General features: G+C 47.1%; 1 protein-coding gene across 19 annotated transcripts in view; it reads left to right on the top strand.

Annotated features, from left to right (window-relative positions):
* Nucleotides 1–12,733, top strand: part of NFIA (nuclear factor I A) — a 349,636-nt gene that overhangs the window by 100,731 nt on the left and 236,172 nt on the right. For 11 of the 19 annotated variants that reach the window (XM_021542504.3, XM_021542512.3, XM_021542543.3 and 8 more), the window contains exon 2: nucleotides 5,993–6,524. In XM_021542504.3, coding sequence (XP_021398179.1) covers nucleotides 5,993–6,524 — 532 coding nt within the window. Of the gene's footprint in view, nucleotides 1–131; nucleotides 502–5,992; nucleotides 6,525–12,733 lie in introns of those variants that run through there. The other 8 variants (XM_021542600.3, XM_021542592.3, XM_021542578.3 and 5 more) reach the window with 2 other exon arrangements.

Raw genomic sequence — 12,733 nt, 5'->3', positions numbered from 1 at the left:
CCGCGGCTGGCCGCGCTGCGGGGCGGCGGGGCGGAGGGAGGCGGCGGCGCCGCAGCCCCCTCCCCGCCCCTCCCCGCCCCCGCGGGCGGGCGGCGCGGGGCGCGGGGCGGGCGGTGCGCGGCGCAGAGCGGAGGGGCGCGGAGCGGAGCGGAGGGGCGCGGAGCGGGGGCGGCGGAGGGGCGCGCAGCGAGCGCTATGCCTTTAACGGCGCGCGGGGCAGGCATGCCGAGCGCGTAGTGCGGGAAAGTCGAGGCGGGGTTAAAGTTCAGCTCATGGAGCGGCTCCGCGCTGGCTGCAGTTTGGCAGAGTTGGAAATGTGAAAGCAAGAAGCAGGCTCGGGGCTCCCCCTCCTCTCCTCTCTCTCTCTCTTTTTTCCCCTCCTCTCTCTCCCTCTCCCTCTGTCTCTCTCCCCCTCTCTCTCTCCCTCTCTCCCCGCACACGCACACCTCCAAACCGCAGCCCCCCGCAGCAGTCATGTATTCTCCGCTCTGTCTCACCCAGGTAAGCGGCCGCCGGGGCGCGGTGGGGCCGGCGCTGCGGGGGTGCGCGGCCGTGCGCGCCGGGGAAGGGGCACCACCGCCGCTCGCCGAAACTAACTTTGTTGCCTTTCGCTCGCATCCCCCCCCCCTCCACCCCCTTCCCGCACGGCCATTTGTGTCGGCACATGGCTAATGGCGCCTACTTATTAATGCTTTAATTAACGGGGGGGGCCGCGCGGGCGCGGTGCTGCGGGACGACCCGCACGGCCCCGCCGTGCTTGGTCATCCGCGATCGATGCCGCCGATGCCGCCGCCCGCGCCGGAGCGCCTCGCACCGCCCCGCACCGCGGCCGCGGGGCAGCGCTGGAGCCGCTGCGCCGCTCCCCGCCCCGGGCACGGCGCGGCCCGCACCCCGCGGCACCGCGCCCGGGGCTCCGCGGGAGCGGCCCCGCCGGCTCCGCGCCCCCCCAGCGCCCCGGGCGCGGAGAGCGGGACCGTCCCCCGCACCTGGGCTCGCTCCCGCGGTGCGGCGCGGTGCGGCCGCCCCCGCGCAGAGCGCCCTCCGCACCCGCGGAGGCCGCCCCGGCCGGGGGACCGTGCGTGTGTCCCCCCGCACGGACACCCGCAAACTTGTCCCGCGTGTGTCGCGTGTCCCCGCCGCCACCCTCCCGCCCGCGGATCGGGCCCCGCGGCGCTCGGCGCAACTTTTGCGTCCTCCGTTCGCGGCGGGACGGGGCTGCGCGGGGAGCGCAGGCGGGGGCGTCGCTCCGCGGTGCCCCCCGGTTGTGCGCCCGCGGAGCCCCCGGCCCCCCTTTTCCCCGCGCGCTGCTGCAGGACGCTGAATTACACCCCTTCAATTAGCAGGATATAATGGTTTAACGAGGAAATGCTTTGTGGCGGACTCAAACCCCAGATTATTTCCTCCTGCAGGAGATTTTGACTACATTATTCTTATTAATTTAATTGGAATATTTTTTTTCTCCCGGTGAGAAAGCCTCTCCGGGATCTTTCCGTCCAGAAAAAGGCAAGGAATTGCAGGGAGAGGGGCGGCAGCTTCCCAGGCAGCCCGAAGAGCTGTGAAACTTTGTCCCCTTCTCCACTCGCGGTCCCCTCTCTTTCTCCAGCCTCCCCCAAATTTTGGGGTGCTGGCGAAAAAGCACCAGGCCGGCGGGGGCACGAAACTCCAAACCGTACACTTGCTCAAAAGGCAGGAGGAAAATGTGAGCAGCGGGAGTTTGCAGAGGAGGGGATGCAGCAGCTCGGGGCTGTGCCTGGGCAAAGTTTGTGCCTTTTAATTCAACTCTGAGAAATACCTGGTTTTTGTCAGCGCAGCGGCTGCAGGAGGGACCCCCGGACACTCCGTGCAGGGCCCGCAGCGCCGACGCTCTTGGCATCTCCACGTGGGGCTCCTGGGGCTCAGTAGGCCCAGTCACATATTAAGGAGAAAAAATAAATCCACGGGCTGGTTGTTCCCTGGCCCAGTCATGTCCTGTCCCCGTGCCCCCCCACACCCCCAGCTTTTTTTTTTTTTTTAATTTATCAAAAGGAAAGCAGAAAGCCAGGCATGTGCTTTGACTCCGTTAGGAAAATCTGGCATTCTTGCTGCACGTTTGGAAAAGTAATAGGAGGATTAGAGGCCTCCTGACAAACTCTTCCCTCCGAAGGATCAATTAGGTGATTCTGTCATTTTTCCATAGAAAAGGGGGGTGAGCCCTGAGCTATGGTAAATAATTTCCTATTTTATCGTTTCAAGAGCTTTTATTGATACAAGTTTTAGAAGGATTGTTTTTTCTTTTTTTTTCTTTTTTTTTTTTTTTTTGTCAAGTTTTGGTTCAGATTTAAAGGGAAGCTCTTAAAAGTGGGTTAGAAAAGGAAAACAAACAGAAATCCTGGTTCTGAGCATATTTATCCAAGCCCTGGAACCAAAATGGCACAAGCATTTTGTGTCATCTGTCAGGAAAAATCCAAACATCATTCCATTTACATATCTGCTGAGGAGCTAGGAAATAGTTGGGGAACATATGCACGTCTACTCATAGATTTACAAGCAAATGGATTGTAAAAATATTAGCAAGGGTCGCTGTAGTTGGCTTAATTTCAAAAATATCCTGCAGAAATACATTGTTTCAAAGCCTCCTTTGCAGGATTACATTATCGAAGGCGCCTTTGGGTTGGCGTTGGGGTTCTTTTGTCATAGGGTTTTTGTTTTGCTTTTTTTAACACCTTTTTGAAGAGCAGAGGAGAATTTTGGGATAAACAGTACAGAACTGTGCGGCCCAAATTTTAGGTGCTGCTTAGAGACAGGCAGCTCTCGGAAGAGCTGTATCCTCAAACTTCGGAGAGTGCAATAAAGAAAACCCAACTTTTAATTATTGCTTTGCCAGCTTTCTGGTGTCTTTTATTTTTAGGTAACCCATCCAACATTGAGGGGAGAAAGCAAACAGCTTTATCAAACACTTTTAAAGTTTCCCTTCAAGCTAACTTGTGGAAAGGGAAAGATCATTGCCTTTTCTACCAGTTCCTTAAAATCCTGCTATTTTGCAGCGAGGCTGCAGACAAGTTGCACATCTGTTAGCACACTTGCACTGACACATTTCCAAAACTTTTTGGGTTTTTTGAGGGGGCTGTAGCGCCACTGAAATAAAAAATTGTATTGTGCAGAAGCTGCTCCCCACCCCCCCCCACCTCCGTCCTCGCATCCAGCCCAGTTCTGTTTGATCAGTCCTGGCTGCTTTTATTTCCACTTGGACTTTGCGAATACCTCAGCGCCGAGATTGAAGCGGTGCGATTTTCCGGAGCAGCGTGTTTACCAAGACACTTTGAAAGTTGGTCTGTTTATGAGTCGTTAACCTTTTCTCCTCATACACCATTTTGAAAAGACACATTAGGGTGTAATAGGGACGTGCACACCTCGTGCCTGAGCAGCAGGGCTTCTCGTTTACTTCAGCCACAGACCCTGACTTTGCACCAAGAAGCATCTTGGTTTTTTCCCCCCCTCCCTTTAAAGTGGTTTAGGGTTGTTTTTTTTTTTGGGTGTTGTTTTTACCTCCCCTTTCAGGTTCACATCGTAGAAATCAGCTTTAGCGCAGGTTAAAGCAACTCTCTCTTGGATGTTGTCCAATGCCGAGCCAAAAAAGTCCCGAGCACATGAGATCAGGCAGGACAAAGCGCTGCTTAAAGCAGGAAAGTTAAAATATTTCAGGATGTACCAAGACGTGTTTGGAAAGTGGGAAGGCTGGAAGCGCTGCCATGGCTCGCTGTGGGCTGTCGAGCCTCTTTGCTCTGTGTACCTTCACAGATAAACTTCCACTTGACAAAAGGCCTTTTTTTGCTTGACTCTCCCTGAGTGGGGAAAGTGAAGGACAGGAGGGATCAGGAGGGAGGGTTTATTATTTTTAATAGCTTGTAGAGACCTGCAGTTTTTATATTTTTCTTCTTTTTTCCCCCCCTGCCTCCCCCCGCCCCGTGAGAGCTGTTTCTGGTGGGTGAGAGCAGCTCCATGTGCTGGGATTGTGCCTCTCACTTTTTGAATCTGCCGACTGCAAACTCGCAGCAATCTTTTCTTCTTTTTTTTTTTTTTTTTTTAACTTTATTGAAATTTGAAACTATCATCTTTTCCCATAGAGGAGGGAAAAAAAATGAGGAATGTGCCAATCACTGGAGTGATTTATTTTATTTTACCTGCTTTTATTTTAATAATCATTCATAGTACCTTGATTGCTGCCGCTCTGCTCTAATGAAATATATTGTGCTGCTAGGAAAGTTTTTAACAATCTGTGTTAAAAATAAATGCAGTGGTGCTACCTATAGATTTAAGTATCTACAATTCTGGGGCCACTCAGAATAAGTGCAATGAAAGCTTTTGGGGAGTCAGCTGAAGGTGTTGAATTATGACAGGATTTTGCTGATAGATATTTCTACTATTGATTTCCCAAATTTTCATAAATTCTGAAAAGAACAATGCAAATTAAAATAAAGTGTTGAAAGGAAGTAAAATGTCTGTTTTAATAACCATATTTGCATGACTCACAATGATTTGAGTAGAAAATGTACTCCATGGGATAATTTAAAAAAAAAAAGTTAGTTTGTTAATCTAAAAAATCCCGATGTTTCCTCGCGCAGGGGTAAGTAGCGGGTGGCTTTTCCCATGCTGGGGAAAACGTTGCACAGATTACTTTATTTTTCCCTCCTGGAGGGCCCAGTCCTGAGAAAAGGAGGTACTGGAAGCAGGGACGTCCCCAGCAGGCAGCGCTGGATCAGGCCCCATAGGCTGGATATGTTTTTATGTGCAGCCTGGAGTTGGGTCATTCATTTATTCAGGGAAAAAACAAGAAGCATGGCCCCAGTATATTATAATATGTTTGGATCTTTTTAGCTGATTTATGTAATACTTAGTGAGAAAAAAATATAAATCTATATATATGTAATTATTAAAAAAAAAATCGAGGGATCTTGTGCCTTTTTGTAGCGTCAGCATAATTTTAATTGCGATTTTTTTTGTGCCAAGGGAGAGGGGTGATCTTTAACTCCTCGTTACACAAAGCAAGCAGTGTCTCCGGATGGCCAAACTAACTTTCCGAGTAGGGCATTACTTTTAAAATATTTGAAAATCTGACACAATTAATAATTCTTTGTGTATTTGCACAAGTTGTGCTACAGTTTTCTGTTACAGCATTTTTCAATTTTTCCTGGTTTTTTTGGGTTTTATTTTTTTATTAATTTTACAGGAGAGCTCAGAGTTTGACTTTCCCTAATATGCCAAGATAGCAAGTTTTTTTTTTTTTTAATAAATATAAACAAAAATATTTTAAAAAAGATAAATTGCAAGGCTTGTTTTTTCTAGGATTTTAGTGTTAGCTATGATTGCGCTGGCGGGATAAATCAACCACGGTACTTCTCGCTCCCTTCACTGTTTAGGAACCAGAGTGAAAACCACCCTTCATTGTAATTGTATATACAGCTATAGTGGCATTTTACTATTCTGCCGGCTGCTATTTCCAAATATATCTTAGGGAAAGTTTTACTATACTTTAGACTTCCCCATACAAACATTGATTGGCATCCAAATGTTTAGGATTTGCCAAATTGGCGGGCAAACGCTGGCTACACCGCAAGCAGTGGGGTCAGGGAGAGAGCAAAGGGAGATATGCGCTCCGCAAGTGGACTTGCAAAGGAGTTTTTAGCTTTTAACTCATTCTGCCCTTTTTTTTAAAAAAAAATTTTTAAAGGTTGGGGGACTGGGGAAAGGGCACCGGCATTCCACCATGTCCATCAGGGCGCTTGGTTAAAGTTGGACCCCGTTTTTGTGGGGCGGGAGCAGAGGTTTCGGATCGGCGCGAAAGGAAAGTGGGGATGCAGCAGTGGTGGGTTCAGGGTCCATCACTGAGGGGTCCCACAGCACTTAAAATTTATCAGCGCCCTCCTAATTCTCACCATCCTGCAAAACCCCTGTTTTTAAAGGCTCTTTCTTGATGGTTTCGGTGGCATCAACCATTCTCTGTAACTTTTTTCAGGATGAATTTCATCCCTTCATTGAAGCACTTCTGCCTCACGTCCGAGCATTTGCGTACACGTGGTTCAACCTGCAAGCCCGAAAAAGAAAATACTTCAAAAAACATGAAAAACGCATGTCAAAAGAGGAAGAGAGAGCCGTGAAGGACGAACTGCTAAGTGAAAAACCCGAGGTAAAGCAAAAATGGGCATCCAGACTTCTGGCAAAGCTCCGGAAAGATATCAGGCCTGAATTTCGGGAGGATTTTGTTCTCACAGTCACAGGAAAAAAGCCTCCGTGTTGCGTTCTTTCCAATCCAGACCAGAAGGGCAAGATGAGAAGAATTGACTGCCTTCGCCAGGCAGATAAGGTCTGGAGATTGGACCTTGTTATGGTGATTTTATTTAAAGGTATTCCGCTCGAAAGTACTGATGGCGAGCGCCTTGTAAAGTCCCCACAGTGCTCTAACCCCGGGCTGTGCGTACAGCCCCACCATATAGGAGTTTCTGTTAAGGAACTCGATTTATATTTGGCATACTTTGTGCACGCAGCAGGTAAGTGCCTTTCTCTACCACCTTCTCCAACTTTTTCGGTTATCTCCGTGCCGGGTGCCGTGCCCCTGCGGCGGCTGCATGAGCCAGGGAGGGAGCTGGGGATTCCGGTTATTGCTCTCCCGGGGTGGCGAGGAGGGTGCCAAAACTCCCCCCCTCACTTTTATTTTATTTTTTTTTTCATGGGGTTTTTAAGGTGCAGCCACATAAAAGTGGCTCTTGTTTCCCGCGGTTAACAGCATTTCGGTCATCCTTCACAGGTGTTATCCTAAATGTTGTCCTAGGAGGGATCGCAGCCAGACACAGCTTCTTTATCTTAATTTTTGGGGAAAGCAGATAGATTTTAATTTTTTTTTTTTTTAATAAAGTTTGCATATGTTATACACAAAGTTGTCCAGGAGGGCTAGAGATGCCTGAGGCCTGTGGGTCAGGATTACCAGGTATCCTCAACCCACAGTGATGAGATGGGGAACGTAAATCCTGCGGGATTGGACAGAAAAGAGAAGACAGTCCCTTGATAGCAAACCTAGTCATCAGATCTGAGTAGGCATGAAATAAAACCTCTGGGTAACCCTAGGGCAAAAAGGAGCTATTTAAACCCCCCCGAAATATCACAATTTATACACCTAAAAGCTAAGCAGATCTTGAAAAAAAAAATCCTGAATTGACAATATTGTGCTTATGAGGAAGGGCTGAGATGTTTTAAGGTGTGATGGAAATCTTGGGATCCCAGACTCCAACACAAAGTATGTTCTGCCTGCGGCGTGACTCGGCGTGCTCAGAGGATGTGTAGTATGTTGACTGGGTAGAATAATCTGCTATTGTAGTTCTCCTGAGTGATTGTAGTGTAGAAAAACGTGTGTGTGTGAAGTGGAATGCCCCGAGTTTCACGTATGGGATGTGTGGTCCCCCAGCATATCCTGACTTGTGAGCTGAGGAGCTGGACAGGCTGGAAAAACAGAGGAGCAGGGGGGAGAGGAATGATATTAGTAGAAACCACTTCTGTATAAATATTTATCGGTAAGAAAACCAAGCAAATTACAGCCCAGGGAGCCTGCATTTCCCATGCCAACTTCTTTCAGAGGGTCTTGCAGAAAGTTTTGGCTTCCCCAAAGTTTTTCTGTGCTGAGTCCCTGCCATGGTTGTTGTGTTAGGCAATGTCGCCGCTGGGATTTTACAGATACGATCCTTGTTCGGAAATAACTTTTGAGTATCCTCATGGTATTTCCTACAGATAAGCTGCAGCATTTACTTTGCACTTCAGTGTGAGGTGGTAAATCATACTGTACATTTATAGTGAAAGGGAGGTAGGCAAATATGGAGGAAAATTATTTATTTACTCTGTGCTTTATTATGGCCACCGTGAAGGAAGCGTTATGGATAAATGGCTAACTGAAGGGAGCTTGGGGCTGGGGCATTTCAGGTCACCTCCCGTTCCATCACCAACCCCGCGGGGACATGGACTCACATCCCTTTTGTCTGCCTCAGTTTCCTCCTCCGCATGTTGGAGTGGGGCGATAAATTTAAAATGCTTTGATATACAAATAGAAGCTATAAATGTCTATTTACTGATCTACAGGACGCAGGTTTTTATTATTGGGATTTATATATAGCGTGATGCGGTAAATACTGATCCATATTGTATTTCCCAGGCCCTCCGTTGAGCGGCCAAATTGTTGATAGAAACCAACGGTCTTGGCTTAGATTGCATGTAGGGTCACAGAAATGTAGGATGGGGAGAAAAGGACCAAACCCAAGGGTTGGGAGTATTTTGGGGAGCTTCAAGGGATCTCTCCCTTGAAGATCCGTGTTATAACAGTCAGGCAATAGACGTTATAAAAGTTCAATACTGCGATTAGGGATATACCATCTTATCAGCACGCCGGTGGCAAACAGTAACCTTGATAGTGAACCGTTATTTATTCCTGCCATCATCATCAACAGGCAGCGATCACACCGATTGTCCTTCGGTCTCAGTGCTTGCCGCGGAAACTCGGCGCGAAGCCTCCGCGCGGTTTTTGGGGTTAGATTTGGGGATTTGTGTGAGCAGCCACGCACCTGTGCAGAGCGCACCGCGCTATGTTTTTGGCCGTTGTTTGCCGATTGCACGCATTGCATTGTGCTCTCGATGCAGGAGTGTGTGCTGGCATATTCCTGCTAAACCTCAGCAGGGATGGGGACAAGATGTTTTTTGGGAGGTGGCACAGCGTGGTTGCTGTCTATAGGGCTTCACAGAGGTGTACCGAAAGCCTTGCGTAGAGCTACCTCTTTTTCTTCCCCCCTTTTTTCCCGTTTTTTTCCCCCCTCCGATGTATCCCAGCAGTCTTTGTTACACCTGAACATTGGCCAAGTTGACAGCCATTGGTTCCCGCAGACCCGCAGTAATGGCAGCTTGTGCCGGGTGCGCAACAGGAAAATTACAAAAGAAAAAAATATTAAGGGTCCTTTGTCTCCAACTTCATCAGACCTTGCTCCCCAAATGTATGGACCACGTATTTATACGGAGGAAGTCGCCAGCGCAAATATTAGGTAGGCTGGTCAACTTACATATAGCGGATTTGACAAGCATCTGCTATAGTACAGAAGATTTGTAAACACTAAACAATGTTTTTACCTCCTTAAAAGTTTTGAGAAGTTGCCAGTATTGGCAGGAGGCACAGACTCCGAAACGTGCTTGAAGATACGTGCCAAAACCATTGTGACCTTTTCACCCATAGTGCTCGCTTCTCTTTTTCTTGTGGGTTTTTTTTCCCCCCTACTTTTCATCTTCTTTTCTTGGGGGGAGTATTCTGTTCCAAGATGTCCTTATTCGAGATGACTTCGGCAGCAAGATGTCCCTTTCCTTCTAAACATGTAGGATAATTATTGCTTTGAATCCACGCTTTTCCTTCAGTAGGCACTATCATCTGTAAGGGAACACATGTGCACAGATTTAAATAGTGCTTCTTACAAAGCTACTGAAATCAATTATTCTCTTTAAGAACTGGCTAGAAAGAGAAAACAAAAATATGCAAATAGGCAAACTACATGTCATTTTCATTAAAAGGATAAAAAAAAGATATTTTAAAAAAAAAAAAAAAGGAAAGGAAGATCAGTGCTTTGTGAATTAGAGGTTGACCAAAAAATGTATTGAAATCTAGAGTATTGCTCTCAGTTTGCAGTTTCTAATCTGCTTAACTAAAAGCAGGCGGCATTTTCATACCCTGAACTTGGGTTTGCTTTTTAGTTTTCACTTATTCTGCTCTTGTATCAAATGACAAGTTGGAAACCATTGTGGCAAACCGTTTTCTTTGTGGGAGTCGAACAGTAAAGCTAATTTATGACCGGTCCTTTACCAGATGATCTGTATCAGAATCTACAATATACTAGGCACGTGGCAAGGTCACAATTTAAGTTGTTAAGGTCACAACCTTAGCCACCAGGCATTTGACCTTTTAGATAAAGTTAACCTTTGTTCATTAGTAGGCACTCAACCGAGAACTTTCTGGAGTTTTTTACTGCTTTGGAGTTCCTCCCGCTAATGTGGTCAGATTGGAGAATAGAATCGCAAGAGAAGTAGTTAAATTTTCTGAGAGGTCACAGTTTTTAGAGACTTCTCCAGTGGCCGAAGCGGGTTTGTGGGCCAGGAGGCGATGCTGTAATGCCCCGTTTATTTTTTTGGCCGGCCATCGTTACGCGCTCCGGGCGAGAATTAAACTCGCGACGTATTTGTGGCAGAGAAAATCTTTTAATCTTGCAGAAGGACATATAAAAATCCCAAATTTAAGAAAAAATCTGGGGCTAGGTTTTATTTATGTAAGCTCATTTTTCTGTTCACGTTTAGATTCGAAGGCAGCGAAAGTGCCAGAACTCAGCCTTATTTTTGTGACTGAAAATTTACTTAACTTCTAGATATGCTCTGTGGCTAATTGCTGGGCAGTGGTATATAGCACATGACCTTGAACTTTAAGCTCGACCCATTTTATGTTCCCGTCAACAGAGTTAAAATATTCTCCTTGGACGACCATAAAGAGGCATCGATGAGAATAACCCAAAGATGGGTTAATGCAGCAGCCCCCGTACCCGTGGAGGTTTCGGGGGGTCCGAGAGGTACCCGAGGCTTTGCACCGTAATCTTTTAGTACAATTGGTATTGATTGTTGCTGCATTAATCCTGTTAATAGCCGCAGCCAGGCCGGGTGTCGCAGGGGTGGCAGAGGTGTCCTGACAATACCGTACGTCACTGAAAGAGCTGTCGCAGCGCCTTGAACTCCTGATCGCTGCTCTGCAAAAGTGGAGCGTTCGACGGTGGAAACTATTGCTGGCTCATACAGAAACACACACCATATTGTTTACTTAATTATGCCGGAGCGAAGGCTCATTTTTAATTATTTAGCTGACTTTCTCGCTCTGCTCTGATACCACATTTATTATTTAATTTGAAATCAAAAGGGCTTGCGCTCCTGTTAGTTTTTGATGTGTTTTACTTTTGTTTTGGCTACGTTATTGTCATTCCATCGTACGGTAATCCAGATAGCCGTGATATGCAGATTGGCCAGATGGTCATGTTAACAGATTGAGAACCTACTTCCCACTGCTAAAGAGCAGGTGTAAGATCAGTGGGCTTTTTTTTTTTTTCCTTCTCCTTTCCTCCAAAGTTTCAACCAAAATGCTCTTTAGACAGATCATAATGGTAGTTATAAAGGGGCACATTTCAAATGGTGTTTGTTCTGTGGAGATAATGCGTAATGTATATGTCATTTTTATGCCTATCTGAAGACTTTTAAAGCATCCATGACATTCCCTCCACCTATAATGCTTTGAAAAACCTAATTCCAGCTCATGGCTGTTCCAGTCTATATCCAAAACAGTCCTTAAAGTTTTTTTCTGCAGACAGATTGCATTTACTCTTACCAAAAAATCACTTCAGGCAGCTTCGCAGCAGGTATCTCACACGTGTTCCCTGCACAGAGCTCCCAATACGTGCCCAGGAGAACCTGAGCAGATCAACGGTCAGCTGAGATTTTAGTGTTTCTGGGCTGATAGAGTTGTTTTTCTGCTCTATTATTTTTTGCCAAAGTGAGACATCTGTAGCTTTAAAGAAAAAAAGTGACACTAAGACATCTCACAGTATTTCTGCCCTCAAGGAATAAAGGGAGAAGGCAGATTTTGTGTTGTTTTAGCCTTACAAAAAGTACCCATAAAAAGTCAGTGGTGGGAGCCTGGGTCTCTATCTCAGTCAGGAGAGGTGAGGAGAGGACAGCCACAGTTCCTCAACACCCCAAATTTCATGCACCCACCTATCGTGGGCATGCATGAGACACGGCGACCTACACACCCCGCGTGGCGCAGAGAGATATCCCCATCTTTGGATGATCTCTTCTTTGGGACTGGCTGCTCGCTGCAGCCACGAGCAGGGTGGGAGCTGACAGAAGCAGGATTTAGGTGGGACAACTGCTGTCCCTGTGCGGGTGTAACTGAGCCGGTGAGTATCCGTGATAATTCAGATACTAACTGGTGCGGCACTCGGGACGGCCTGCTCTATCACGAACCCCTGGCAGGAGTTCAGTCATGTGGTTTAGCTTTTCCCTTTCTCCAACAACAACAACAGCAACAACAAATAAACACGGGATAAAGGCATATTTCATATGCCCAGGATGTTTTCCAGGTGATGGGTTTGCACAGTATAAGGGTGTGTTATTTCCATGCTTCCTTGCTTCGAGGTGCAGAAGCAGGAGAAGCCTGTGAGTGGTAAGCAAGTTGCCCAATGCTTCTGGCTTTTCTACAAGCAACTGCACTTTTATATTTCCCTTCTTTTCCACCCAATGATGAATAGCATTAATTTAGATCTATTTAAGGCGAGTGTGGGAGAAACCACAATCTTTGTTGTGGTCACTGCTGTACACAGCGGGGCTGAATGTTTCTCTTGGTTGAGGCCTCAAAGCTGAATCTGGAGAACCCAAAACATCGTGTCAGCTTTTCAAACCCTTCAAAGAGACAGTGGAATCCTAATTGTTCATAAAACCCGCTATTTATTATTACAGTTATGTATTTTCTCCCCATTCGCATGTAAAGGAAAGGGCATCCCTTGCTTTCTGTGCCCTGAGCTTCTTCACAGCTCCTCCTTCTCCTCCCCCTCATGCTTCTGGTTCAGGCACTGGTGAGGATTTTACAACCAGCAAACAAATTCCAACCCGCTGCTCCAAAATGCCTCAGCCCCTCCCCAAAAGCCTG

The sequence above is a fragment of the Lonchura striata genome, chromosome 9 (assembly GCF_046129695.1).
Source record: "Lonchura striata isolate bLonStr1 chromosome 9, bLonStr1.mat, whole genome shotgun sequence".
In the NCBI taxonomy this organism is placed as follows: Eukaryota; Metazoa; Chordata; class Aves; order Passeriformes; family Estrildidae; genus Lonchura; species Lonchura striata.
This window is presented reverse-complemented; position numbering and strand designations above follow the sequence as displayed.